This window comes from Desmodus rotundus, chromosome 11 (assembly GCF_022682495.2).
Source record: "Desmodus rotundus isolate HL8 chromosome 11, HLdesRot8A.1, whole genome shotgun sequence".
Classification (NCBI taxonomy): Eukaryota; Metazoa; Chordata; class Mammalia; order Chiroptera; family Phyllostomidae; genus Desmodus; species Desmodus rotundus.
Window position 1 is genome coordinate 29,463,648 of NC_071397.1, and position 25,522 is coordinate 29,489,169.

Sequence of the window (25,522 nt, forward strand, 5' to 3'; positions counted from 1 at the left end):
TCTTACTGTCTTCCTGGAGACTGAGCCACAAAGGGAGGTCCAGGTCACATCTCTGGAGGGTTTTAGACCAGAGAGAATGCCCACCGTCACACGTGAGCCACAGCTTTCTAACTATACGAAAACTGGAATTTTGTTTCCATAATAGGCACAATTCACAGACTTTCTATAGGCATGTAAGAATCACCCTGAATGTCTATATGTAAAGCTGCAAGAGAATTCACCATGTCTAAAGGAATACTTTGTTCTCCAAAAGTTTAAGGCTAGGTCTATCACCTTTGGGGTGTTTCCCCTCCGCTTTACTTGATCTTGGCTATAATCCTGGAGAGTCATTTGTTATCTTATATAAGAAACATCTTAACTTTTAAAGAAAGCAAAAAAAGATAAGAGAGTCGGAGAAGAAAAAAATCTACGTTCTAATACAGTTTGAAATCAGTAAGTCTTCATCATTAACCAGAAAAAAAGATATGTCTTACAAGTTCGCCCCTTTCTCCTGCTTCACCTTCTTCACCAGATGGACCCTAAAAAGTAAGAGTAAAAGTCACATATTAAAATTCTTAGTCCCTTGGCTCAGTTTTAACCAGCCAACATTGATGAGCATTCACACACGGCCACACTGCTTCCAGGATCATGCGGGAACACAACACGCTCTCGCTGGCTCTCCAGTCGGTGGCTAGGCCAAATCAGAAAACGGCCTCCGCAGGCGCCTACTGGATGTACTGGGGGGAGCACTTCGTAAAGTGTATGATTGTCCAACCCCTATGCTGTGCATCTGAAACTAATACAAAGTAATGCTGAATGTGACCTGTCATTGAAAAATAAAATTGTAAAAAATCCATATGTGAAAAAACAAAAAGAAAAGCCAGATGGTGAGGCTGAGTTTCTGCTAAAGTTCAGGATTGCTGACTGTCTTCAACAGTCTTACAATTAGGTAATCTTTGAAAAAAGACTCTCACAGTATATAAAGCAATCCAGAGAAAGGACTGATTCTAATTCATATGCATAGTTTATTTACTAATTCCTTGGTACAGAAAAACTTCAAACATGATGTAGCTACGGAAGGCTTCATCAGCGTAAACCAATGAATCCTGTGAAGGGACACTTTTTTCAAAGAAAGGACACTTTTTTCAATGGGTAGTTTTGGAGGCCATCATTACCTCCAGCTTATTAAAATAGTTAATAAGACTACAGACCAAACTAAACTCCCTGTGAAACATTTTGAGAACAACTACTAGCCTCCAATGTTTTAATTACACCCATAAACCAGCTGGTGCCCCCTGCTGGCGAAGCGCATTCATGCACATTAAACTGCATTTTGTACTACTCCAACAGGACCTACCTGTTCACCCTTTGGACCACGTTCACCGACTACACCCTGTAATAAGTAAAATATATTACTTTTCAATGTTTTAAGATTTTTATCTAATTTCAAACAAACCAACCCCCTTTATTGGACTGGTAGACAACCACAACTATGAATATTGTAAAAGAAGAGAACGTCTCCCTCTCCTCACCACCTAACAAGAATCAGTTAAGACCTGGAGAAATGGGCACTTGTCCTACCCAGGGCACTGGACAGCTGGGAGTGTTCTTTGATCACATTTATGTAAAATGTGACTAGTAAGAATGTAAATTTAGAACCAAGTAGAAAGCATGGTTACAACTGAAATTTTTACTTTCTCAGCTTCTTTTCCTCCTGATAAACTATTATATTAATAAGTTTTTTCTTGCTTCTTAATCTCAACTCTCAGTAATTTCAAATACCTTTATTCATGGCTCCCTGTGATAAATTCTAGGAAATTTAGTACTTTCTAAAAGCAAGGCCAAAAGCAAGACTGGTTTCTCAACATACTAAAAATCCCTCCCAAATAAGGGACTTTCTGGAGGTCTGGATATCTTACCCTGTCACCTTTCATTCCAGGAAGTCCAGGGGGACCAGGCAAGCCGGGGAGGCCAGGGCTCCCCGGGGAACCCTGGAAAGCAAACACAAGTCCCCAGAATCACTGTTGCTGCAACACTGAAAGCACACAGACCTTGGGTGTGTTGACTCCCATCTAAAATAAATGTGCTGTGGCTGGTTTAACTCTTTCCCTCAGATGTGCCTCTCCCACACTCTCCTGAGGAGAGAGCCCTGCTGCCCCACCCTCTCTGTCCCACCTCTGATTCCCAGTTGGCGGGCCTTCCCAACAGTGGGCTCTTTGAGTCCAGCCCCTGCAGAGGCATGCCTCTTGCTGTGTAAACAAGCACAGCTGGAGAAGTAAAAGGCAGCATTCAGCACAGTTCTCTCCAATTCCAAGAACAACTAGAGGCCAAATGTACAATTCATGTCTCTCCTGGCTTCAAAATGTATGCTACAAACCACACACTAAAATACACTCTGAGGGTATTTTAGTTATAGTTTGCAATTACCCAATTACTTTTTCACATATTCACATAACAAAAGAGATCAAGAATAAATGATTAAGTTGCCCTTTGTAAATTGTTTTTCTCTCCTTGCTTATTTTTTTTAAATGTATTGTGTTTTGTATGAAGCAAATACACTGCTGGAGACTGGAAGCATTACTTACCAGTTTGCCTAGTGGGCCTGGGGGTCCCACTGGTCCTATTTCTCCTCTGCTGCCCTGGAAAAACATGAACAGGTGTCTGCTGGATAGTTTGCCAACATTCAAATGCTTAATTATTATGCCAATAAAATAATATATTACAAGGTTTTTGTTTAAATAGATTCTCCACATTTTCAGCTAAAGGCAGACACCTTTATGTGAAATAAATGCCTACGGACTCCCTACTGTTCGTCCTTCAGCGAACATTCCAAATGCTGTTCATTGTGATCATAGACCGTCAGATAGAAGTGACTGATGCATCTGCATGATGGGCAGTGGGTTATCTTCAGCATCTAAATCACCGTCTAACTTATGGTTAATTTATGTACATGCTTTAGCCCCTCATTTAGACCGAGTGTTCTTGAAGTGTAGGTACGTTACTTTTTGGCAATGAATTCCACACAATGCCTAAAACTCAGAGTAAAGTTTTCGGGTTAATAGTACATTTTAAAGCAATATCTGGCAAATGATCTTGAACCTCAAGAGTGAAAAAGAGACAAAGACAGATAAATTTGCCTTTACTTTATTATTGCAACTTTGAAAAGGCACAGATAGTGGAAATTTACAGTTTCTGAAATAAAAATTATTTTGTCCTACTCATTCTTGTCTTAAACATGTCTTAAAAGATTAAATAGACTTTGGAATGTACCATTCATAATGAAGATACACCAAAAGCAGCATTCTAATTTCATTTTCTGAGCCAATTTCAATTTTTATTTGAAACTTTTAGAACTTTGAAAAGAGGAGACACATGACCTCTTCGATTTCTTTCCCTGACAACTTCATAGAGTGTTATGCAGTCTGATAAAAGTTTGTTTTATTTCTAACACATGTTCAACTAAGCTGAACCCTGAGGCTATTGGGTAAATAATTACATTTCCTGAAGAGTGTTATAAAAATGAAAGTAGTCTTGTGAGTTTGTCTTCTTGAATGATACAACAACTTTATATTAATGTTTAATACTTATAAATGCCTCTGATAAGATTCTCTGATCTGACTCCCATGCTATTCACTGTTCTCTAAGTTGAACAAAATTTCAAGATCCATAAACCTATTGAATTTTCAATTTCTCTAAAGCATTAAGAAATATTTGCCAAATTATAGGTCTCTAGCTATGAGGCATAATTTTCATAGGACTGATAGGTGATTTAAATGTAATGCTCTTAAATACTTAAAAAAAATTTTATATAAGCAATCTATCTAGTATCTGAGTTTAGATAATACATTTGTCCTTAACCCTGTGAGCAGCTTAGAAGCCAGAGACAGTGCCTACGAGGACAGATGCGGGCAAGATTTAAGTCTAAATGAAGAGCAGCCACTGTGAAAAATCATTCTGTGCATCTATAAATATCAAGATTGGGTTCCACCCCCCTAATGGGGCCCAGCACTCCAAAGCCCACGGCAGATTTCCTTCAGCATATCTGCTCTTTTGGCATTTTCGAATAATTTCTGAACTGCGTCACGATTGAGACCCTAAACAGGACTAACAGGACTTTAATTCACAGAACAATTAATAGTCATCAGTGGGGAAAATAATTAATCATATTGGAAGGGGAAAACTCAGTCCTTGATAAACCACAAGTATTTACTTCTAAATAAATGAACCATTATGCCATCTTATTCAAAATAGAGATGATTAATATAGTACTTTTTTTCTCTTCCACACGAAAGAGCTAAATTAAAATAAGGGATTATATAAACTTTCGCTTATTTTTGGAGAGATTAATTATGTTTCCAGTCAAAGACAAGGATTTTCTCTGCTGGAACCTCCTTTCTCTTCTTTCATGCACTCTTATTATTCAGGTCATAAGAATTGTTCAACCAGCGGCAGGCCCGTGGTGATACACACGAATGGCTCAGAGCCTCGCTGCAGAAAGCCCGCTCGGCCAAACCTGTGCGGCATAACAGACGCACACACACAGGACTATGGGAAGGGTCCGCGAAATTATGGGCATTCACTCCTCTGTGCCTGCACAAATAGCACATGGCCCCTCGTATTTGTTTCACTTCCATCCTATAAATCCTCAGCCATTCTAAACTTAGGTATTTCCATACAAATCTTCTCACAGTGAAAAAAAAAGGTAACGTTTATTTTTACAATGACCAGCTATAGGGAACAGTTCCACGCATGGGAAATGTAGCCCAGCTCCCACTTGGAAAAGCCAGTGGGTGCGAGGTTCAGCAGGCAGGACCCACGCCGATGGACAGGTTCTCCCATGGGGAATCAGGCCTGCATTGTACCTAGGGTGCTATGAGACTTGCTTTTGCTAAAACTCCCTCACCCTGAATTGAGGCAGCAAATGTTTACTGAGTATCTTTAACTTCCTAACTTCTGTGCTAAACTTCCCAAGTACGGACTATAACCAGTTCAACCAGTTTCCCCCTTGAGCTGTAACATCCTTCTCTTTGAAATAATTAGCAGCTTTCTGTCCTTTGTTGTCTGTAAAAAGCAATCACCTACAGTGAACCTGTGCATAGTAAATGAGGACCATCTTCGATGTAGTGGCCCAGAAAAGCAATAAAAGCCTGTCCAGGCAGGGGTTGGCTCTGTCTTGGGCTCTCTCTGACCCTCACGCCCTCTCTCACTTAGAGAGTGGACATGCCGCCCCTTTTTCTCCGCAGGATTTCTGTAGTCCGTGTGTATTTGTCTATGGCCGTCACAACACCGGATCCTACCCACTGGAATCCGCATCAACCAGCTACGCACAAAGTGTTAGGGCAAGATTTTTTGATGGTCATTCTTAAGATTCCTATGTATTCCAAAAATATGCATAATCTTTTTCTAAGTTCTAGAATTTCACCTGTAACTAAGGTGAACATGAGTAATCAAGATATAAATAGTAATCTTTAAGAAGGTAGATTAAACTACATACATTCTGCAGGGAACAATTAACCCTGCCCTGGCAACCATGTGTGTGCTAAATAAATGATAAGTCTCTGATGTTCAACAGCTGTAACGATAACCATATTCTCAGGTGCAGGCGAGGGAGGCTGGTAGGAAAGTGGTTATTCAGCCCAGGAATAATATCTACAAACCGAATGACAATAAGAGTTAGGACATTTAACAAGAGAATTGGAAAGAACCAGAAAAAGAGGCAAAATCCTACCATTAAGAATGTAAGGACCGTGACAAAAGGCTCTAATTTTCCCTTGGATGCTCTGTGCCGCCACATATATCTCTGACAGGTTCAGACACATCAGCTGATTCATCCCTATTTGAGAAGCCACTCAAGACTTTAAAAAGTGATGCAGACCCTCTACCCATGATTCCCAACCCTGGCTGTACATCAGAATCCTGAGAATCTTTTAGAAATAAATTTCCCTGGATGTCTTCCACCACCCCATCTCCCCACTGCCCCTCCATATTCTACTCTTCTCCCCCAGATTCTGATTCTGTAGGTTTAGGGTAAAACTTAGGAATCTGTTTGGGCTGATGCTGTGTTTGTTTGTCTTCACCAGCTTTACTTAGGCTTTTGTTAAATGCTCACTACAAAAGTTCTATGAATACTAAAATTTAAATTGGCTAAATATGTCTCGTACTATTAGAATTTTGCAAGCTAACATCAAATAACAACCATCCTGCGGAGCCTTGACTTGAGCCATCGCGGCAGTAGTGGGTAGAGGTGAGGCTGAGGACACCAAACCGCACTGCCAGGTTGGAAGTCTGGCTCTGCTAGGCATCTGCCAACTCTGGTTAAATTAACTCAAATTAACCTTTCTGTGGCTGGCTTTCACTCAAATTAACCTCTGCGCCTGGCTTTCCTCATCCAGAAAGTGGGGGTTAAAAACAGTTCCTATCTCATAGTGTATTAGAGAGGATTGAACAGATGCATAAAGCACTTAGAACAGTGTGGCCCATAGTAAGCATTTAGAAGTGTTATTATTTTTATCCAAGGTTTTATTCATGGGCTAAAGAAATCAGTTTAAATTATATTTTTTACTGGAATGCTTAATTACATGTTCTTTGCCTTTCAACTCTCCCACGTCTCTTTAAAAGCACAAATTGTGCTTGGAAAAACATCTCCAGTCCTCATTCCTCAAGTTCCTGTCAAAACTGTTGATTACCAGGAAGGCATCCTCTTTATAAACAAGTGCAGCATGTCCTCATTCAACATCATCAGTCGGTTCTGTGACTTTAAGTAAAACGACGTATAACAAAACCAAATTTACCATAGGCTAATTGATGTAAATGAGAGTGAAGTCCCTGTGGCATCTCATCAGTGTTATAAGGACATGACACTGAGGAAAATGATGTTATCTGAGGACCCGCTATACTGGGAGTTACTCTGTAATACCTCGATAAATCAGACAAATAATTCTATTTGGAAGTTTTCCTTTGAACACAGAATTATTAGACTTTTAAAATATCACAGAAAAAAATTTATTATACTTGTGTTGTCACAATTATTTTACCAAAAAAATAGATTTTAGTCCATTGTGCGCTAGACTGTGTTGGTGGTTGTAACTGCCTGATTACCCAAAATGCTAACTAGCTGCAGAATAAACGTTATCCTCAGCACCTTGCCAATTTTAGATGGGAACTATAAACCACCATACTTAGTCTGTGTTAAATACTAAGTACCTCTTTTTGGCAAAAAGTATGCTGATTAACCCAGGAGACCAATTATAATTTCTATCAATTAGTACTTTTACAAACCCATTTTTATAATATTAACATTGGAAGATCATATTAGCTCTACTACAATAATTTTTTAGGTTTGCCAGAAAGATATTTCTTAAAATCGATTCAATTTCACCAAATTACGTAGTTCCTATTTCTCTCTAGCGTAGGTTTTAATATTCTCTCACACGCAGAGGTAGATAAAAATCTGTCTAAACTACAACTCTCACAGCTGCTCCACAAATTACTGCAGGGGTAACATTCCAGGGCCTGGGGGGGTAGGGATACAGCTGAGATCACTCATCAACACACCACGTGGGGCCCTCTGTGCTTGAGGCTGTCAGGATGGGGGTGGGGACCTCAAGGGAAATGAGACAGGCTTCTGCAGTCCAGGAGTGTACAATCCTTGGAAAACTGGAGGTAGGTCAGCATCACACTCATCCCGGTCAGAGTCATGAAAGCAGAGGAAAGCCAACCCACTCAGCAAAAGCCCTGGCAAGTTCTGAGAGGCCTGGAAGCAATGGACTGGGAACCGCTCCATGGTAGGACCAAGTCAGAGGCCCCGCCCACTCATCCACTCAGGAGTCACCCAAATGGTCCAAGTGGTAAAGGTATGTGCTTACAGGGAATCTCTGGAGATGCCAAAAAAACTTCAATTTTTTTTGCTGCGGTATTGGCAAAAGTTGATCGAACAATGATGGGGAAAGACGAATGCCACTTAGTTTCCAACACATGTTCCAATTAGCTCTGGTCCATTAGTAGAACACATTAGAAGTAAGTTTTCAGTCCTTCTCAACTTTTCAATTTGAGATTTGCAAGGAAAACTGGTCAGATTCGTGAGAACTGGTTGAAAATGTGTCAATTTATCTATGAAACTGAGTTTAACGATGTAAAATGAAAGAACAAATGTGTCTTTTAGTTAGGAGATCTGGTGTAGAAACTGTGCTCCAGAACTATAATATTTATAACCTCTCATGACAATTTCCTGAAAAATTTATAGTAGGTGAGAAGTCAGTTATTACCAACATAAGCAGCATAGCAAGATTTATTACACGTCCAATTCAGTTCTCTTCAAACAGCATTGACTGAGCACTACTTCACAGCAGACCCTGAGTGCAGAGCTGTAAGAACCAAAGGTGAGTCAGGGGTGTCTCTGCCTCCCTTGAGTTTCCACAGCCTGAGGCGAAAAGGGGCCAAGGGGCTCAGAATAAGAAGGGATCACTGCTCTCAGGGGAATAAGGCTTAACCAGAGATAATTTCATAGCTGAATTAACATTTCAATTACATCTAAAAAGGCAATGGAAGTTGAGTCAGAGAAACGGAGAAGAAAGCCGTGGAAATGCAGGGTATAACAGAAGAAAACAGGCCGACCAAGGAAGTGCAGGAGTACTCGGAAATTAGCACGGAGTCCAGCCTGACTTGAACGCAGCCTCTGAGCAAGGCAGATACGGGAGGTAAAACCCAGCCGGAAGCAGGCAGTTTAGGACATGGCCCTTTCTGTCACTGTTAGTGGAGATCCACTGCAGAGTTTTAAATGAAGAAGGGAAGCGATGATGGACGCCGTGCTTCGGGAAGACCAGCACGGTGGCGTGGGCAGACTTGGAGCGCTACCCTTCCCCAGGCCTTTGGAATTAATTGTGCTTGACATCTTTGTTTGCTCCATGACAGCGGGGACCCTACTGGAATTCTACAGTGGGGATCATAGATGCAAGACACCCTGCAATGGGCAAGAGTCCTGGAGAACAAAGAACTGCTTCAGCCATAATACCAAGGAGACACTGGTAGATGAAGGAGACTGGAGCTGAGAAGGCAAAGCAGGAGACGACACAGTAATCCCAGAGCAGTGAATAATCTGAGCCAGGGCGGTAAAGGTGGGCTTAGAAAAGAGGAGTCAAACATGAGAGACTTTAGGAAAGGAGGCAATACAAACAAAAGGCCCTACTGGAGACAGGAAATGTGAAGGTGGAGGCCCAAAGCTTTGGGCCTCACTGACAGGAACAACTCAGACTCTTCCAGAAACATGAAAATCAAAACCTTAACCAGGCTCCAAACCTTGCCCAGGCATAATTTCCTCTGATCCGCCTCTTCTCACACAAGAATAGTACACACACACACACACACACATGCACCACATCATCCTGCAGCTCTGCCTCTAGTTTGCTGCTTTATACGTCCCATGGCACTGTACTGGGGAGGGTCAAGCCCTCTCCACCTGTGCCATTTTTGTGTGTTCAGTGCCTGGTCCTGGCATATAGCAGGTGCTCCTCTATACAGTTTTCTGTTCTATTAAGTGAATACTAGACAGACCAGTCAACGTTCCCAAAGTTCCAGTGCCCCTAAAGCAGTCAGAGAGCATCTTCATCACTTTAGAAGTGTGACCTGGCTATAACTTCATTGCTTTGACATTCAAAATAGTCTAAAGAAACTATTTTAATTAGATATTCACAGGTCTCAAGCAAGAGACAAGGAAAGAGTAAGTGAGGAGTGAGAGAGCAAACAGCATAATGAGGAGCAGGCGCTAGTTTCTTTGGCTGCAGAGGAACTTCTGGAAACCACCTGGCAGATGTCGGTTGACAGATATCTGTGAGAAATGAAAACACTCGCATGTCACACGACACCTGGACTATTTCACTTTCCCGAAGCATGAAATTCCTAAGTCAACGTGCTCAAGAAAGGCTTTAAAAGAAGTAACGATGATGGAAAATGTTTCTGCTTTCTCAGCTATAAGTCTTTTTCTTGTCCAGCAGACTTTCAACAAAAAAAGAACTTAGAAGGCCAGAGAGTATTTTTTCAAGTTAAGTTTAAGTACATATTGTTTAAGTTCCTAATCAGTTTCTTTGTGAGGGTTAAACCAGCTAATGAGAAAATATACATTAATATATTTGCTGCAAAGTACATACTTACAAACTCATACTAAAAGTCTGGCAGTGTCTCAAGGATTGAATATAAAGTTACCACATGACCCAGCAATTCTACTCCAAGTTATATACTCAAGAGAAATGAAAATAAGTGTCTAAACAAAAGCTTGTAGAAAAATGTTCAGAGCAGCATTGTTCATAATGGCCAAACAGTGGAAACAACCCAAATGTCCATCAGTGGATGAATGGATGAATAAAATGCGGTACATCCACACCATTGAATATTATTCAACAATAAAAATAAGTACTGATACATGATGCAGCATAGATGAGCTTAAAAACATTATGTTACATGAGAGAAGCCACTCTCTTAAAAATGCATACATTGTATAATTCCACTTAGACAGAAATTCCATTGGAATTTCCATTTCAATGGAATTCCATCCCATTTATTCCAGTTTCCAGAAGAGGCATGTCGGCAGAGACGGAAACTAGATTAGTGGTTGCCCAGGGCTGAGGGGGTCAGGGGACAGCTGAATGACCACAGGTGAGTACAGAGTTTCTTTTTGGGTGATGAAAATGTCTTACGATGTACTGTGATAATGGCTGCGCAATTCTGTAAATAGACTAAACATTAATTATGTGAGTGAATTACATAGTATATGAATTATCTCTCAATAAAGTTGTTTTTTTTTTATTACACTAAAATATTTCCTTCAACATGGGATGAGAGCAGAAAGGGTCATCATGCTTTTTTAAAATAGTTCGTTTTTGTTCCCACTTTCTGAAAAACAAGCGTATTGTGCATCTACATAGCTTCGCCATTTCATTGTCTACCGAGACTAGCACGTGCTCCATCGGAAGGCCTTCGCGGATGAACAAATGAACGGAGGAGCGCCCAGCAAAGCCCTGAGAAGGCACTTTGGGAAGGTCCTAAGGCAAGGAATACTCACAGGAAGCCCCCGCGGTCCTCGGGGTCCCACCTCTCCTGGCGGTCCCTGTTGACCCTGTTATGAGGAAGGTAGGCAGAGAAAAAGTTAACATTCCCTAATCCTTTGCTTAGTGATTACAACAAGTTATAATATCTGGAAAGAATTTATGGCATCTTACCGGTTTGCCTGAATTCCCCAATTGGCCAGGTTTCCCTGGGGCACCGGTGGTACCCTAAAGGTAAAATGCAGCATGATGTAGACGGTAAACAAGCTTAATCGTCAATCTGTCTTACCCAGTCCAGGTATTTCTTAGCATTAATTTCTCGACTTCACATTGAGAATTGGGAGAATGTACAATCTCTTTCTTGGTGGGTACAGCACAGTTCCTTAAATTCAGGATGTTTTCTTATTCCCAAAAGTATAGGAAAGGTGTCAAAAGTGTGAAAAATGAAGATCAGATGTCAAAAAAATAAATAAAAGGTCTTTAGCCTGACAAGAATATGAGAGGATTTTTTCTTTACTATATTAATTATGTCTTTCTTTTACCATTTTTCACCTCCAATATACTTCTTTAAGCCATTTACCTGACATTGACACTATTAAAACTATAAACAGTTATGTCAACACGAGGAAACAAGACGGTGTGCTGCGGAGAAAACGCTCCGGACAAGCTCCAGGGAAAGCACAGGAACGCGGATGCCAACTCGCCCGCCACTCTCTCCCCGTCCACCTTTCAAGGCGCATCTCTGTTCAAGACGCTGCGGGCCACTATGAATGCAGGACTGTAGCTATGCAGTCCAATGGCATCCAATTTCTACATTATTCACACTTTATCCACTTTAATTTTTTCTTTCACCTCTTGTTTTTAATTGCTAGAATATAAGTAGTAGTTGATCAGTATGTGAACAAGATGCCTAATACCTTTTTAGCTTAAGTTAAATCATCTTAACAATATTCACTGGTATAATTTCTAGGGCTTTAGAATATCTTCCTTATTTTACAGTGTTAAAAGCAACAAAACTGTCTCTGTTTTATCCTGGCAGAAGATGACGTTTTCTAGGAGGAAATCTAATCAGCAACACTGTCAAACTATTCTTCCCGTGGCTGGGAAAGAGATTACCACTTGAAGACTTAAAGCTTTTTTGATTTCTCCTTAGGTCCAAATAGAAAATAAAAGGCACATTGCAAATACTAAAAATGATAAATAAATATATTAATAAAATAACAAAGAAATTAATAAAAGTATCAACTTAAAAGTCTCTCTTTTTTACCTTTTCACCGGCAATACCCTTTGCACCAGGAATTCCAGGCACACCCTAAAAGAATGCAAACAGGACACAGGTTTAATTGCCGTATGTGAGAATCTGTGAGATGCCAGGCCCACAGCACACTGCCCAGGGGCCGAGGGGATCACGACCACCTCCAGGATTTAGTGTAAGGGATCCCACCTCTCCGACTCTAACAGTCAGCTACAGAACACCACACAGTTTAGAAGGTATAACTTGACTCTTTCTGGCATGTTAGGTCTGAACACCGGCACAGCAAGGCCTACCTCTAAACTAGTTATTTTTCGAGCATGAACTTCCCAATTACAGTCCAGTGCTACTTTCAGGTCAATGGGCACTCTTGCCAATGTGATTTCATGTTCAGAATAATAAAAAAGGACCTATTGAAAAACTTAAGCTCAAGTTAAAAAAAAGTTTGGCAGGAGAATGCTGGGTCTAACTAAGATTTGGCACCATTGGGGGTTCTAAAATTCTCCAACTGATTATTTTTAAAGTGTCAGATAATAAATGGGAGGCCAGTCCTCAATATTACCAAGCATTCCTTATTAACTTGAAACATTTGCCTCCAAAGAACCAAAAATACATGCAGTATAATCCTCTTGAACTTCCAGCCACACTAATGCAGGGAAACACCAATTTGAGTCATTCAAAATAGCACATAATCAAAAAATGATATCTTATTTCTCACATTATTCCTGAGCATACTCTCAACACTCTTACCATTCAATCCTGCTAATAGGGACTTTAGAACTGGTTGAAAGTAGGAGAAAGTATATGGCCCTGGCCCACAGCTCAGGGTTTGAAAAATTATAAGGAAGACTGAGTGAACTAAAGAGAGAGAGGGATGCAAAATATAAAATTAAAGTTTAGTATATTATTAGAAAAATAACCAGCTACTCAGAGAAAAAGTACAAAAATGTAAATGTAAAAAATGTAAATTAAAGCATTGTTTCTTGCCCAGAACTTTCAAATTACTTAATATGTTTCTCCTCAAAATTCATATCTATGTATATAAGTCAACATATGTATGCAAACCAATAAACATTTAAAGAATTAAGTACTTACAGGTAACCCCTGCAATCCTGCATCACCAGGAGGCCCAGGTTTCCCTGGTTCACCCTGAAAAAAAAAAAAAACATTTTTATCACATCTTTGATCCTGTATGAACTGTTGTATTTCCTTTTTTAAAAAAGGAAGGACGCGGAGTTTCCAAGTAGAAGGATTGTCCCTACAGCTGACCTTGCATGCACTTTTATAATGTGACCTAGTCAAGGGTGGGGGTGAGGATGGAATAAGACTTAGGACTTAAATTCAAACAAAATATACAATTTCTTTCGGCCTACTTTTTATCAATGGGACAATTTTACTGAGTTCCTGAAACCAAGCAAACAAGCATACTATTCCAATACGCGTTTTGCATTGACACTTAATTAAAAAAGTAAAAGGAGGGAAAAAGCCAGAACCAGCTAATAAATCTCACATTAATGTAGTAATGAAAACGCTATGCTCGGTTGGCCAGGGCAGAGATGGCTCTATTTGCTCTTGGGCTAAATCACACAGCTACCTTTGTTCCAGGCATTCCAGGTATCCCTGCACGGCCATCGACACCTGGCAAGCCCTAAAGACACACAAAGAAACACGCTGTCTCTTAGAAACAGTCACAGTCTTCTTCCCTTCATCATTTTCTAAAGTTTTATTATGAGTTAATAATCATTTTGAAAAGTGTGCTTGATGACTGCAGCTCAAGACGTACCGTGTCTCCTTTGGACCCAGGGAGGCCCGGAATTCCTCTGGAACCTTGAGGCCCCTGTGGGGCAGAAGGAGAGCAACAGACAAGACGTGCTCAATTAGCATAATGCTTAGGACATGTCAAAGAGGTGTGATCAGCGGGTGACACTGAAAAGCCTGACACCCACAGTGATGAACACTGATTTGAACTCACTCTGTCTCCCTTGGGACCTGCTTCTCCTGGAGGCCCTCGCTGTCCTTGATCACCCTGTGTGAAAATGAAATGTTGTTACTATAAGCAAAAGTTACCTGTGGATCGACTTTTGAAATTATGAAATGCCATCCACATTACATTACTACTGCTCTTTTATCCCAATGGTTCTATTCTATCACAGATGCATAAATCAAGGAATCTTTCTATAAAAATTTTGTCTTAAAGGATGATTTTTCCATAGGGATGATGTCTTTTACTTTCATTTTAAATGTATATGTGTCTGTGCTCTCTGGATGTATAGGTATAGTAAAATTAAGGTCCACACTGCAAGTAACCTTGACATTTGTAACTATGTGTACATATCATCTACCCCCCCATGGACTGTCATGGCCGGTTGAGGTTTGGATTAGTTGCCAACTTTTTCTCCATATTATTCAATTCCCCAGTTAATAATAATGGTTTCTGTTAAGATTATCCAATTAATGGTGATATATGGTATAGGTGGCAACAGGTGAGAGGATGTATCTTCCTAAAATGTAGCTTTTGTTGAGTTGTTTAATTGCTCTAAAACCTCAAATGGCCTCCTATTGCTACTGGATCAGTTCCTATTGGTGAGATTGGCTTTAAACACTCCACAGTGTGGTTCTGCCTCATCTATTCAATTTCATCTTCTCAACAGCAACTTTCCCCTGCAGACAGCGGCAGCCTCTGTGACAGCAGCCCCATCCACTAATGATGCTTCCTCTCATGTGTTCTCTGCTGCGTTTCAGGCCAACCTTCCTCTAAAGGTCCTCTTTGTGGGTTCACCTCTACCACATGCTCCAGGGCTTGACCTTATAATGTGTGCTTTACTTACATTCTGTCTTTCCCACTGATCCACAGGACCTTGGAAATTCTATTTTACTTACACCTCTTCTAATTTCTATGTGGCGTAAGGCAGCCTACAATAATGACACATGTATCTATGACAGTTGAAGTATAGAATAATGAGGTCAGAAATCATAGAACTACCCAAGGACTCAACGTCAGATAGTTAATGTAATTCTAAGCATCCTTACAACCAAAACAAAAGAAAAACAGCAAACAAAAACTTAACAACTTGACTTCACCTATGAGAAAAGCAAAATCTATCTCAATCCAAGAAAGAGATGCTCATCTTAATTTAAAATGTTTTAATAAGTATAAAAACTATTGCCCATTTTTCCACTTTAACTATTCACATGTAAAAGACACTTGCACATATACATACATAGAGTAAAAACAAATCACTGATCATTGCTAAAAAATAAAGAAGTCATCACTGGGTCTTGTAAAAGGAAAACTACTTACAGGTGCCCCAGGAATACCTCGAGGCCCAGGTTCTCCATCAAAGCCCCGAGCACCCTGCAAAGAACAAGACATAGAACTGAAAATGAGATCAGTCATGTACATTCAAAGGCACAATAGTCTTTCTAAAGAACTTTAATAACCCGATAAAAAGGAGGTTTTGTGAGTATGATATATTATCTGTTCATCAGTGAACCCAAGAAGTAGTTAATATGATACCTGAAATATGAAAACTCGGATTTATATCTTCTCATCCCACAAAAGCGCTTACACCAAAACTTTGGTGGTACTCTGGATATTTTTAAAAACAAGTTTTTATCCTCACCCGAGAACACTTTTTCCTTGCTATTACATAGAGAGGAAGGTGGAGAGAGAGAGAGAGAGAGACAGAGGGAGAGAGAGAAACCTCAATGGGCTGCCTTCTCACATGTGCCCAGCCTGGGGATAGAACCCACATACGGTATGTGCCCTGACCCAGACTGGAGCCCACAACCTTTCTGTCTAAGGGACAGTGCTCCAGGCAGCTGAGCCACCCCAGCCAGGGCAGGCGCTCTGTATGTTTTAAGCTAACACTGCATCCATTCTTGACTGTTGATGTGAACTGAGAACACTGGCACCTGTTTGGAGAACTTGGAAAATCTATTGGAAGAGGTTTCATAGGCACCCTCCAGGACTCTCAGGATTCCCGTGTGAATTCATTAATGATGAAGACCGAGGAGCCACCCAAAAAATAGTTGCCATGAACTCTGCTGTGGCTGGAGCTGTGGGAGGGATTTCTAGGATTCTGGATTTCCACCAGAAAAAGAATCAGATTTAGAATCAAAGTCCAGCCACGTGATTTGGAAGAATGGAATGTAATACAGATTTGAGCATCCCCTCTCCCATCCTGGACAGAGAGATGTGAGGTTCAGTTTGCATAAGGTAACTGGTCTAATCTCTACAACAGATTCACCCAACCAAGCGATGAGTGGCTTAAAAACTATGAGGATTTATAAATCTATTATCTTGAAATTATCTCTGACTTGGTTATATATTATATACAAAATCTCTTCATTTCCACTACAAAAATCAAAATGTATGGTAAAAATAAAAATACGGGTGTTTTTTAGTGTTCTCTACATATGCTGCATAACAAAATGCAATCCCCTCCTTTAATTTTTGCCTCTGCTAAGTGAATGACAAGCAGAAAAGCAACTGATGAACAGGTCGTCTCCTAATGAACAGGGTTGAGAGGGGAAGATGATAAAATAAATGGAAAACAGTCAAAAGAGTATTGAAAAGATGTCAGGCCAAGAAGTTCTGGTGGACAGCATCTGTAGTAGGAATTAAAAATTAAAAAACCTTTGATAGAAGGTTCAGACATAGGTGGAATCAAAGAAAGAACACCACAGAGAAAGCACCACAAAGCCTTGAAATTCTTGGATCCCTAAAAACTAGAACAGAGCAGAAAGCATTCTACATTCACCAGGGAAGAGGAGGTTTGGAAGACCTGAAAAAGACCTTGAATTCATCGTTCATCCTGTGTTGTGAGAGCGATGCCCAGCCTTTGCGTTACAGAAATGGCTTTGATGCACTTTCTCTCTCATTGCTGTTCAGCAAGAGCTCAAACCCAAACTGCTGTTACTAGGTAACCATTCCCTGGGTCTAAGTTCACAGGAAGAGCTTTTTTTTTATTTAATTGGAAGTGATTTAACAGAAATCAGAGGAAATGAGAAATTGTGAAAAATACCAAGTGGAAAAATACCTCAAATAAAAAGCATATCAAGATCAGTAATTGGTTTCAAAGTAAGGGATTTAAGTCATATATTAGGAATGATTTAAATCCAGAAGGAAAAAAAAAGCAAAGGCCTGGGTATCAGAAACTTTGAAATAAATGGGATTTATTATTTAATAATGGAAAAGATACTCATAAAATATTACTTAAGGTGACATAAATATAGAAATATAAAATACGTTTTTTAAAGTACAGTGTTTTTAGAAAAGAGGAAGTGGAAGAGCAAAGCAGGCAGATCGAGGGTACCTAACTGACACAAAGAAAGAGGCTGAAAAAAAAAGGCAATTAAAGAAATTATTCACAAAATCATTTTTTCAATACACAAAAATATGCATCTCTTTAAAATAATATTTAATTTGATTTATTGAGTACCTACAATGTGAAAGTTATTCTTTTTAGTTGTTAATAAAAGGCTGTATGCGTCTGTGAGGAATGGCACAAACTAGCCGTTACCATAGATAAGCTAAAGAAAGAGTCAGAAGTAGTGGTGGGCAAAAAGGCTTGTTTTTCCTCCTGGAAACTACAAGTTGGGCTTCCCACCATAGTTTCTAAGAAACGGTAATCCTTTTCTTGAAGTCTGGTACAGAAGCTAGACACATACCTACACACACATGCTCGCATGCAGAGCAAGAAAAACACTTCAAGAATGCTCAGGTTGCCATTGTTTTTGCTTATGATATTCACTCAGCCAAACGTTCCCCAGCCTCTACCCTCTGCCAACAGCAGCACCTCATCCTCCCAGGCCTGACATCCTTCCAATGCCAACTCTTTCATGAGTCCTCCCAGCTCCCCCACCAAGGTTAGATACTCCGTCTTCACTTCCTTGTACCACTGGCCCTCAAGTGGCTTTCTCTCATGTGCGCATTGTAATTAGCTACCTGTTTTCTCCCGATAAATAACAAACTTGCAGAAGTCCTTATCCCTCTGAATCTCCCCTAGCATCTCACCGAATACCTAGCTATGGAATTGTTAGGAGAATCTGACCTCTGAGACCAGGCCAAGACAGGTCGATGAACTCCGGCCACAAGTGTATGACCCCTGTTGAGGGCAGAGCTCGGCAGTCAGCTTGGCAGGACAGCCACCGGTGACCCTAGTGTGTCCTGGCAGGCACCCTGCCTTCTCTCACCTCTCCTCTTCCATCTTTCCCACCTTTGCCTTGCTCTCCAGGTACTGCGTCAGTGCCATCAGTGTTAACTCTTAATAATGATTAACAGATAAAATACAGGCTCCAGCAGAATTAACACCTGCTTGAGTGTGGTTGGTAGGGTAATAACATGGGTGTGATAATTTATAGTTTCAATTTGAACATTTCACCTAAAATGTCTTATGGTGTGCTCGAATGTGATATTGCTATGGTACAAAATTACATGCTTAGGATTTTGTAATAAAAGATTTTGTAATAAAAAGGGTTATTTGTCTCAGACACTGTATAACAGCCCTGTGTATTACTATTTAACTATTTCTAAGTGCATGACAATATCGGCATACTACTCACTTCTGTCAGCTGTGTTTATAACAGAAGTGGGAGACCCTAACCAAATATCTACAAGGCACCAAACAGAAATAAAAAGTGATGTTGCCAAAGGTAAGAAGATATTTTTAAATGACCCAAAATTTAAACATTTATACATTTTGATATTATACCATCATCATCATCTTACTTTTTCTCCCTTGTCCCCAGCTATGCCAGTGATACCTCTCAACCCTTGAGTTCCCTGGAAATGTGAAAGAGAAAACTGGGTTATTGTAGTTGAAGTACACAGCCATGTATCTCATCACAAAAATGGATCTGGAAGAGGGACGTTATCATAACCTAAGGTAACATGAACAAAGAGCGACATTGTATAGATGACCTTCTCTAGTTTAGAAAGAAAAATCCAAGGAGAATTCTTCTGATGGCAAATCCTTTTTTAAATTCTGAAGACTTATCCAAACCTGGAATTGGAATAATTACTGATGACAAAAATAAATAAATATCACTAGCAGAAGAGAATTATGGTAATGAGTATGACTTAGCTCTTAACTCAGAATTCGCTGCCATCCCCTCCTCCCTCATGGTTTGTAAATTGTTACATGTAACATGGTTGTGATCTTAGGCCTTAAAATAATTTTTCCTCCCCTAGGATGCCATTAAACGCAATTAGGTTCAGAAAATAACCCACAAAAGCTTATGACCTATAAATGGAGCTGAAGTCTCCATTAACCACTTGTAGTCACTATTCATTACACCATTTCTATGATAAATGCATTCTGCACTCTAGTTTGGTCCAATCCCATCTCACCCAATCTCAGCACAGGAGTGAGTGATCCTGAAAATGAGGGTGTGGAGTGGCATTTCTAGTGCCCCTTTCAATACTGAAATATTACCAGCCTTGGCTTTCTGACCCCACAGCAGCAGGGCTCCAATAGTCTGTAAAGCACCCACGAGCTCCCTTGGGAGCAGCAGTGGGCGGATGCGCCATTAGGAAAGCAGGGCAGTTACTTCTGAACAACTTGCTAACTGTCCACTACAACTGGCTTCAGATAAAGTGACTCTAGGCCAGTTATTTCCCTTGTGCTCTCACTCAGAGAAAATGGGGAAGTCCATGGCCAACTCTGCATCCAGGTCAGTCACAAGTTCTGCATAGATCAGTTGGGATTGACCTGAACTGCAAATATGCAGGATGATCCAGCTTAGGCTACACTTAGGGTATAACATGAAGAAGGGCACATGAAAACTGCTCTTCTTGAAGGTAAGTCTAAAAAGAATTCCAAAAATGACATGACAATGTCATGTATCCTCTCTCAAAGTGACTGCTTCAGAAGGCAGTGCTTGTTTATAAATGTTCCAAAGCATTTTTTTAAATCTGTGCATTACTTTATAGATGCATGTTTAAAAAGTGAAAACGTGTGAATTTCACAGAAACATTTTGACATATCCACTCCCAAACGCCAGGTCAGTCAGCAAGCACTGATGATATCCCCCGACGGAGCAGCTGAGCCATTGGGCCCCCAACAGAGATCCTTAATCCAGGAACAGCTTCGTAAATGCTGCTTGCAAATCCTCTTCGTGGGATCTTCCAGGATGGTTTTTTAAACAATTCTTTAAGTCCCTACCAAATTTTCATCAGGTCAAAAAAAGCACATGTCTCTCAAACTATTTATCTCTATTTCCCACTGGCAAAATGAAGGCTATTGCTAATTGTTTCATATCAAAGGCTCAAGGAAGGCAGGCTTCCAGGACAAGCACCTTGGACTCCTGAGAGTCAATTAAAATGCTCACGTGGCTTAAAAGCAGAGTCCATTTCTTACATATTCTCTGACTCATTTCCTTCAGCTTGATTTCCCATCAGCTCTGGTGAGCACTAATCGACACAGCTCCCTGAACCCTTTGTAAATGGCCATTTGCACAGGGAGAGCAGAGCAAGGGAGTGAAGGGTGGCCCTGTGTGTGGCTTTCTTAACTCCTTCGTTTCTGAGAACAGGACCCAACCTTGTGTTTCACAGTCCATACCTTGGCCAGCTACGAGGTTCAACAAATATCCTGGAATTATTATTTCCATAATTGTTATTACTCATTGTGACAAAAAGTGTAAAAATTCCACTTTATATATGAAAGTAATATAAATTCTGATTTAACAAACATTTTACAATGAAGTATGCTGATACCCACAATTACCTCACCGTACATATTAGTGCAATGATCTGCCCAAGCACGTTTTATTAAAAGACGTGATTATGAACAATTAAGAATGTTCTAATTATAATGATCCCATGCTGGCATAAGCTACATTAAATCCAGTAGATGATATACTTGCTGAATGTTCAGGATACACAAAATTTTATCGTTAGATTATGTATTATAATAGTACCATAGAACATACAAAATACATATCATCCTCTTGTGTTCAATATTTTCATTCATACTGCCCAGCCCTGAAATGCAGTGAATGAATGTATGTCATTATAGATAGATTTTTTCAATACAGTGCTTGATGTACAAAACAGTGCTTGAATGTACAAATGCATTCTTTCCCATTTTGAAAAAACTAGTGACCTCCTAAGGCAGGTTTGGATGAAAAAATAGAGAATATCATGTTAGCATAATACTATTAATCCAAATGCCAAATTGAAAAATATTTCAAATGTCATGAAGAAAGAATATTTGCATATATCCTAGTTAAATATTTTTAAAAATACTTTACTGGAGGTCCTTGAGCTCCAACATCTCCTGGCTCTCCCTGGTCACCTTCTTCACCCTAAAAAGCAACAGAAAAGCACACCTAATGTTATGCTAGCAAATGAACATAGAAATAGGATTGGTCTAAATCAGCACATTTTAAATTTATTTAGCCTCTCCTGAATTACTTTACTATACCTTAAAAAATTATTTTACATGAGTAATCCATATTCATTGTAGAATATCCAGAAAATACAGAGAAGTATACAGATAAAGTCACTCAAATTTCACCTCTCAACTATAAATGCCAGTAACATTTTAGATTTTAGTAACATTTAGTAACATTTTAGTAACATTTAAAGAAAAGGGGGCCAGAGGAAAAGAGAGGGAGGAAGGACAGAAAGAGGCAAAGACAGGGAGAGAACTTGTTTGCATTCATGTGTGTGTGGGGGGGGTACTATTAGAAAAACAAGGTCATACATATTAGGCAAACTTTTCCATAAGCTATGATACTATTTAATCGTGATTTTTAAAAAACTTTTCTTCTCATTTTGGAATCATATACAATTTTTTTTAATGTATTTAAAACAGTCTTTCTTTTCATGGCTTATGTCTTTAAAATCAGTCACAAAAAAGCTTTCTCCACCCCCCCAAAATATAAGTATTTCATTCATATTTTTCTTCTAGTAATTTTATAAGAGAAATTTTTAATTATCAGTAATTTACTTTGATGTAAAATATAAGGAATAAATCGATCTATCTTTTTTCCAGGTAATTGGTCACTTGCTCTCATATCACCTATTGAATAGTATATTCTCTCCACACAGATTGGATAAATCATCTTTAATATGTACTAAGTTGTTAAATACACTTGTTTTTAGACTTTCTATTCTGCTCTACTGATCTGTTTTGTGATGTGGCCAATACCACAACATTTTAATTATTGAAATTGTATAATACATCTTAATCTCAGGTACAGCAAATTACTTTACATGTATTTTTCATTTTTAGTCACTCTTATTTTTTCAGTTTTCCTAAATGTTTACTCTTCCAGATGAACTTTAGAAATTGTTGGCCAGATCTTCACAAAAATAGTACTTGCTTCATTTTAGAACTGCATTAAATTAGTAGATTAATATGTAGAGAATTGGAATCTGGAACTCAGTTATCTTCCTATTTAGTCAAATCTTTTTCTTTTTCTTTCCTTTAATAAAGTTTTGTTTTCTTCATATTAGTCTTAAACATTTCTTGAGGTTTTTCTAAGGTATTTTGACTACTTGGTAGCTATTGTCAGTGGAATCTTCTTCTGTTGTTTTCTAATTATTGTTTTTACTTTCTGATATTAATTTTATAAGCTTTCACACACTTATAAATGTTAATGTGTTCCAAAAGAAAATCCAACTGTTGTTTCATATAGGAAGATTACTTTATTGACTCTGAAAATAGTTATTTTCTCTCTGACAAGGGTTTTACTTTATACAAAAGATATATTGCCCTACATTAATTTGGTAATGGATATCTGAAATTATGAAATTAATCATGAGAAAAATTCTTCATGTAAATAATATTATGTAAATATTTTAGATATATTATGTAAATAATATAATATTGATAAATTAATATTATGTAAATAATATTAGATATAAATCTGGTTCTATTGTCCTTTATTTTATGTTTCAATTCACAATGTTTTTGCTCCACAGACTCTACCTTACATTTAGAGATTTTTCACACACATACACAAAAAGAAATACAGAAAATTTATTAAAAGTACTAACATAGAAAATTTGGACACGTAATGCAAAGAAGTAGGTTATGCCTAAATCACATATACTTGATTTTTGAATGAATAATGAGTCTTACATAGTAGTTTTAGCCTCATTATTATATTCAGATTATATTCCATAGGAACATATGATTGACAGTGGGGAGAGGCGGTCCCGACGGGAAAGCCAGGGAGTTGGATAGCTCATGAAGTGGATAATCAGCAGATGAGTCTAATTAAATGCTACTTTTATTCCCCTAACTATGAAAATAGTGACTGATATGTCCATCATAAGTGTCCTTTAGCAGGGTTTGGGGTATTTTCCCACAGATTGTTGGTAAACCTCAAAGTAATGTAGTTGATTTAAATACTTCACCAGCAGATGACTAGCACACAACTAATTAATAACCACAAAGTTAAATGACAGATTTAGAAGTAGAAATTTCATATAATTTTACTGAAAGATTTTTGACTACTCATTCCTATACATATAAACAATTTTAAAAATCTTTTAAAACTAATTTGTTGAGTAAATTCAAGCAGAATCATGAATCTGAATGCTAACTTCAGGCCCTTCATCTCTTAATACTTCTTCATTCTGCTCTCAGTTTACAGTTCCATGCATCTATCCACCCTTTGAAGTTTATTCTTCAATGAGCACTCAAAATCCTATTTATATGTCAATTTTCAAAGATACCACTGAAAGCTTTAAGTGACACAACATAGGTATGAGTTTTCAACAATTTCCAATTAAAATTTTGACCAATTACCCCACACAATGAAACAATTTGCAACTTCCTCATTGAAGACCACACCAAATTTGGGAGTCCAGATAACTAACTTGTGAAGGTATCAAAAAAGCTGGCTTAATGGGGAGAGCAGAGAGGTGCTCTGAGTGACATGCCATCACCAAATCCCATGGGATGGGAGTCAGAATTCTGCAGAGAAATGGGGTCACCGAGGGAAGAAGGAAAGGATGAATGTCATCAAAAATAACTAGTAAAAAAAAAAAGCAGAAGTGTACACCTGCTTTACTACAAATATTAACTTATGAATATCTTTCAGAGAAATTTAATATTCTTATATATCTATTTGTTGTGATTAGATAATATTCTACTATATGAATATGTCCTACCTAATTTAGCCAGTCTCCTGTGCTTGGACATATTTTTTCACTTCTGTGCCCCTAGCACTTAGAATGAATAGCAAGTACTTAATAAATATTTGTTGAACTTCTTAAATTATGAATTTTAGGATTCAATGAAGAAGTTAGCTTGCAGAATATTTTCCAGAGTGCTCATTTTTTTTCTATTTTCTCCAATAGGCACTAAGAACCCAGCTGTTATAGTCCAGATAAATAAAATGCCTTAATTTTTTAAAACCAAAGAATAAAAACATCAAAAGTAAGTGTCCAAACTGTAATAAGGTACAGAAAATTGGCTCATTTATCCTGATTACCTGAGGTTGTTCAACAGACTGTTTTTTGCTAAGGAGTTCAAGGATATTAATGCCTGAAGATATTAATAAATTGTCTCTCTAGCTCTTTACATTCAAGGAAAAAGACTAACCTTCTGCCATTACCAAGTAAAAATATAGAAGAACATAAACAACCAAGCCTAGAGGACCAGAATTAATAATAACAGTTTGACTTTAAGAATATTATAAAACTAACAGGGACAAAAATTCTATTATACAGGAAGTCAAATTCATAAACACTTAAAAGATTTACACTAGTAGATGAAAAAAGGTCAAATAAGCCACATTGCTTTAAATTTCAGCTTTGATCTTCTGCAGGGCGCCAGCCCCAATGCAAGTTGTGCTACAGATTCCATGTTTTTATCCAGATGATAAAATAACTCCTATTTCTAACTTTCAGATTAGTCAAAATCTGAGTTACAGTAAAATAAGGTCAAAAACAGACAGATAAATTATTGCAGAACTTAAGATGAGAAGCTGTCAGCCAATTACTAACTTATCTGACAGTCTCAGCAACACTTGTCACAAAATTTTATACTTGTCCTAAAATTTTACTTAATATAGTGCAAAAACTAGCTGAATAACATTTGACTACCAAAAACATCAAATAAAAAAAAAAACTGTGTGATTGATGGGAAAGGGAACGCAAAGGGTGGCAATACAGGAAAGAATGAAAAGTATGGCGTTTTTGTTGTGTTTTATAATTGAACATTAGCCTGGTATGCTTAGCCAGACTCTTTATTGGTGCATCTGCCAATATGACTATACAATCAGACTATTTATT

The 25,522-nt window shown here is 38.6% G+C and overlaps 1 protein-coding gene across 2 annotated transcripts in view; it reads right to left on the reverse strand.

The window, feature by feature from the left end:
• COL9A1 (collagen type IX alpha 1 chain) overlaps nucleotides 1-25,522 on the reverse strand; it is an 86,710-nt gene that overhangs the window by 24,082 nt on the left and 37,106 nt on the right. For both annotated transcript variants that reach the window (XM_024576625.3, XM_024576626.3), the window contains 14 exons: nucleotides 21,523-21,576; nucleotides 19,001-19,054; nucleotides 15,569-15,622; nucleotides 14,240-14,293; nucleotides 14,051-14,104; nucleotides 13,862-13,915; nucleotides 13,363-13,416; nucleotides 12,283-12,327; nucleotides 11,190-11,243; nucleotides 11,033-11,086; nucleotides 2,565-2,618; nucleotides 1,899-1,970; nucleotides 1,337-1,372; nucleotides 474-518 (listed from right to left, as the gene is read on the reverse strand). In XM_024576625.3, the coding sequence (XP_024432393.2) occupies nucleotides 474-518; nucleotides 1,337-1,372; nucleotides 1,899-1,970; nucleotides 2,565-2,618; nucleotides 11,033-11,086; nucleotides 11,190-11,243; nucleotides 12,283-12,327; nucleotides 13,363-13,416; nucleotides 13,862-13,915; nucleotides 14,051-14,104; nucleotides 14,240-14,293; nucleotides 15,569-15,622; nucleotides 19,001-19,054; nucleotides 21,523-21,576 (738 nt within the window). The remainder of the gene's footprint in view (nucleotides 1-473; nucleotides 519-1,336; nucleotides 1,373-1,898; nucleotides 1,971-2,564; nucleotides 2,619-11,032; nucleotides 11,087-11,189; nucleotides 11,244-12,282; nucleotides 12,328-13,362; nucleotides 13,417-13,861; nucleotides 13,916-14,050; nucleotides 14,105-14,239; nucleotides 14,294-15,568; nucleotides 15,623-19,000; nucleotides 19,055-21,522; nucleotides 21,577-25,522) is intronic.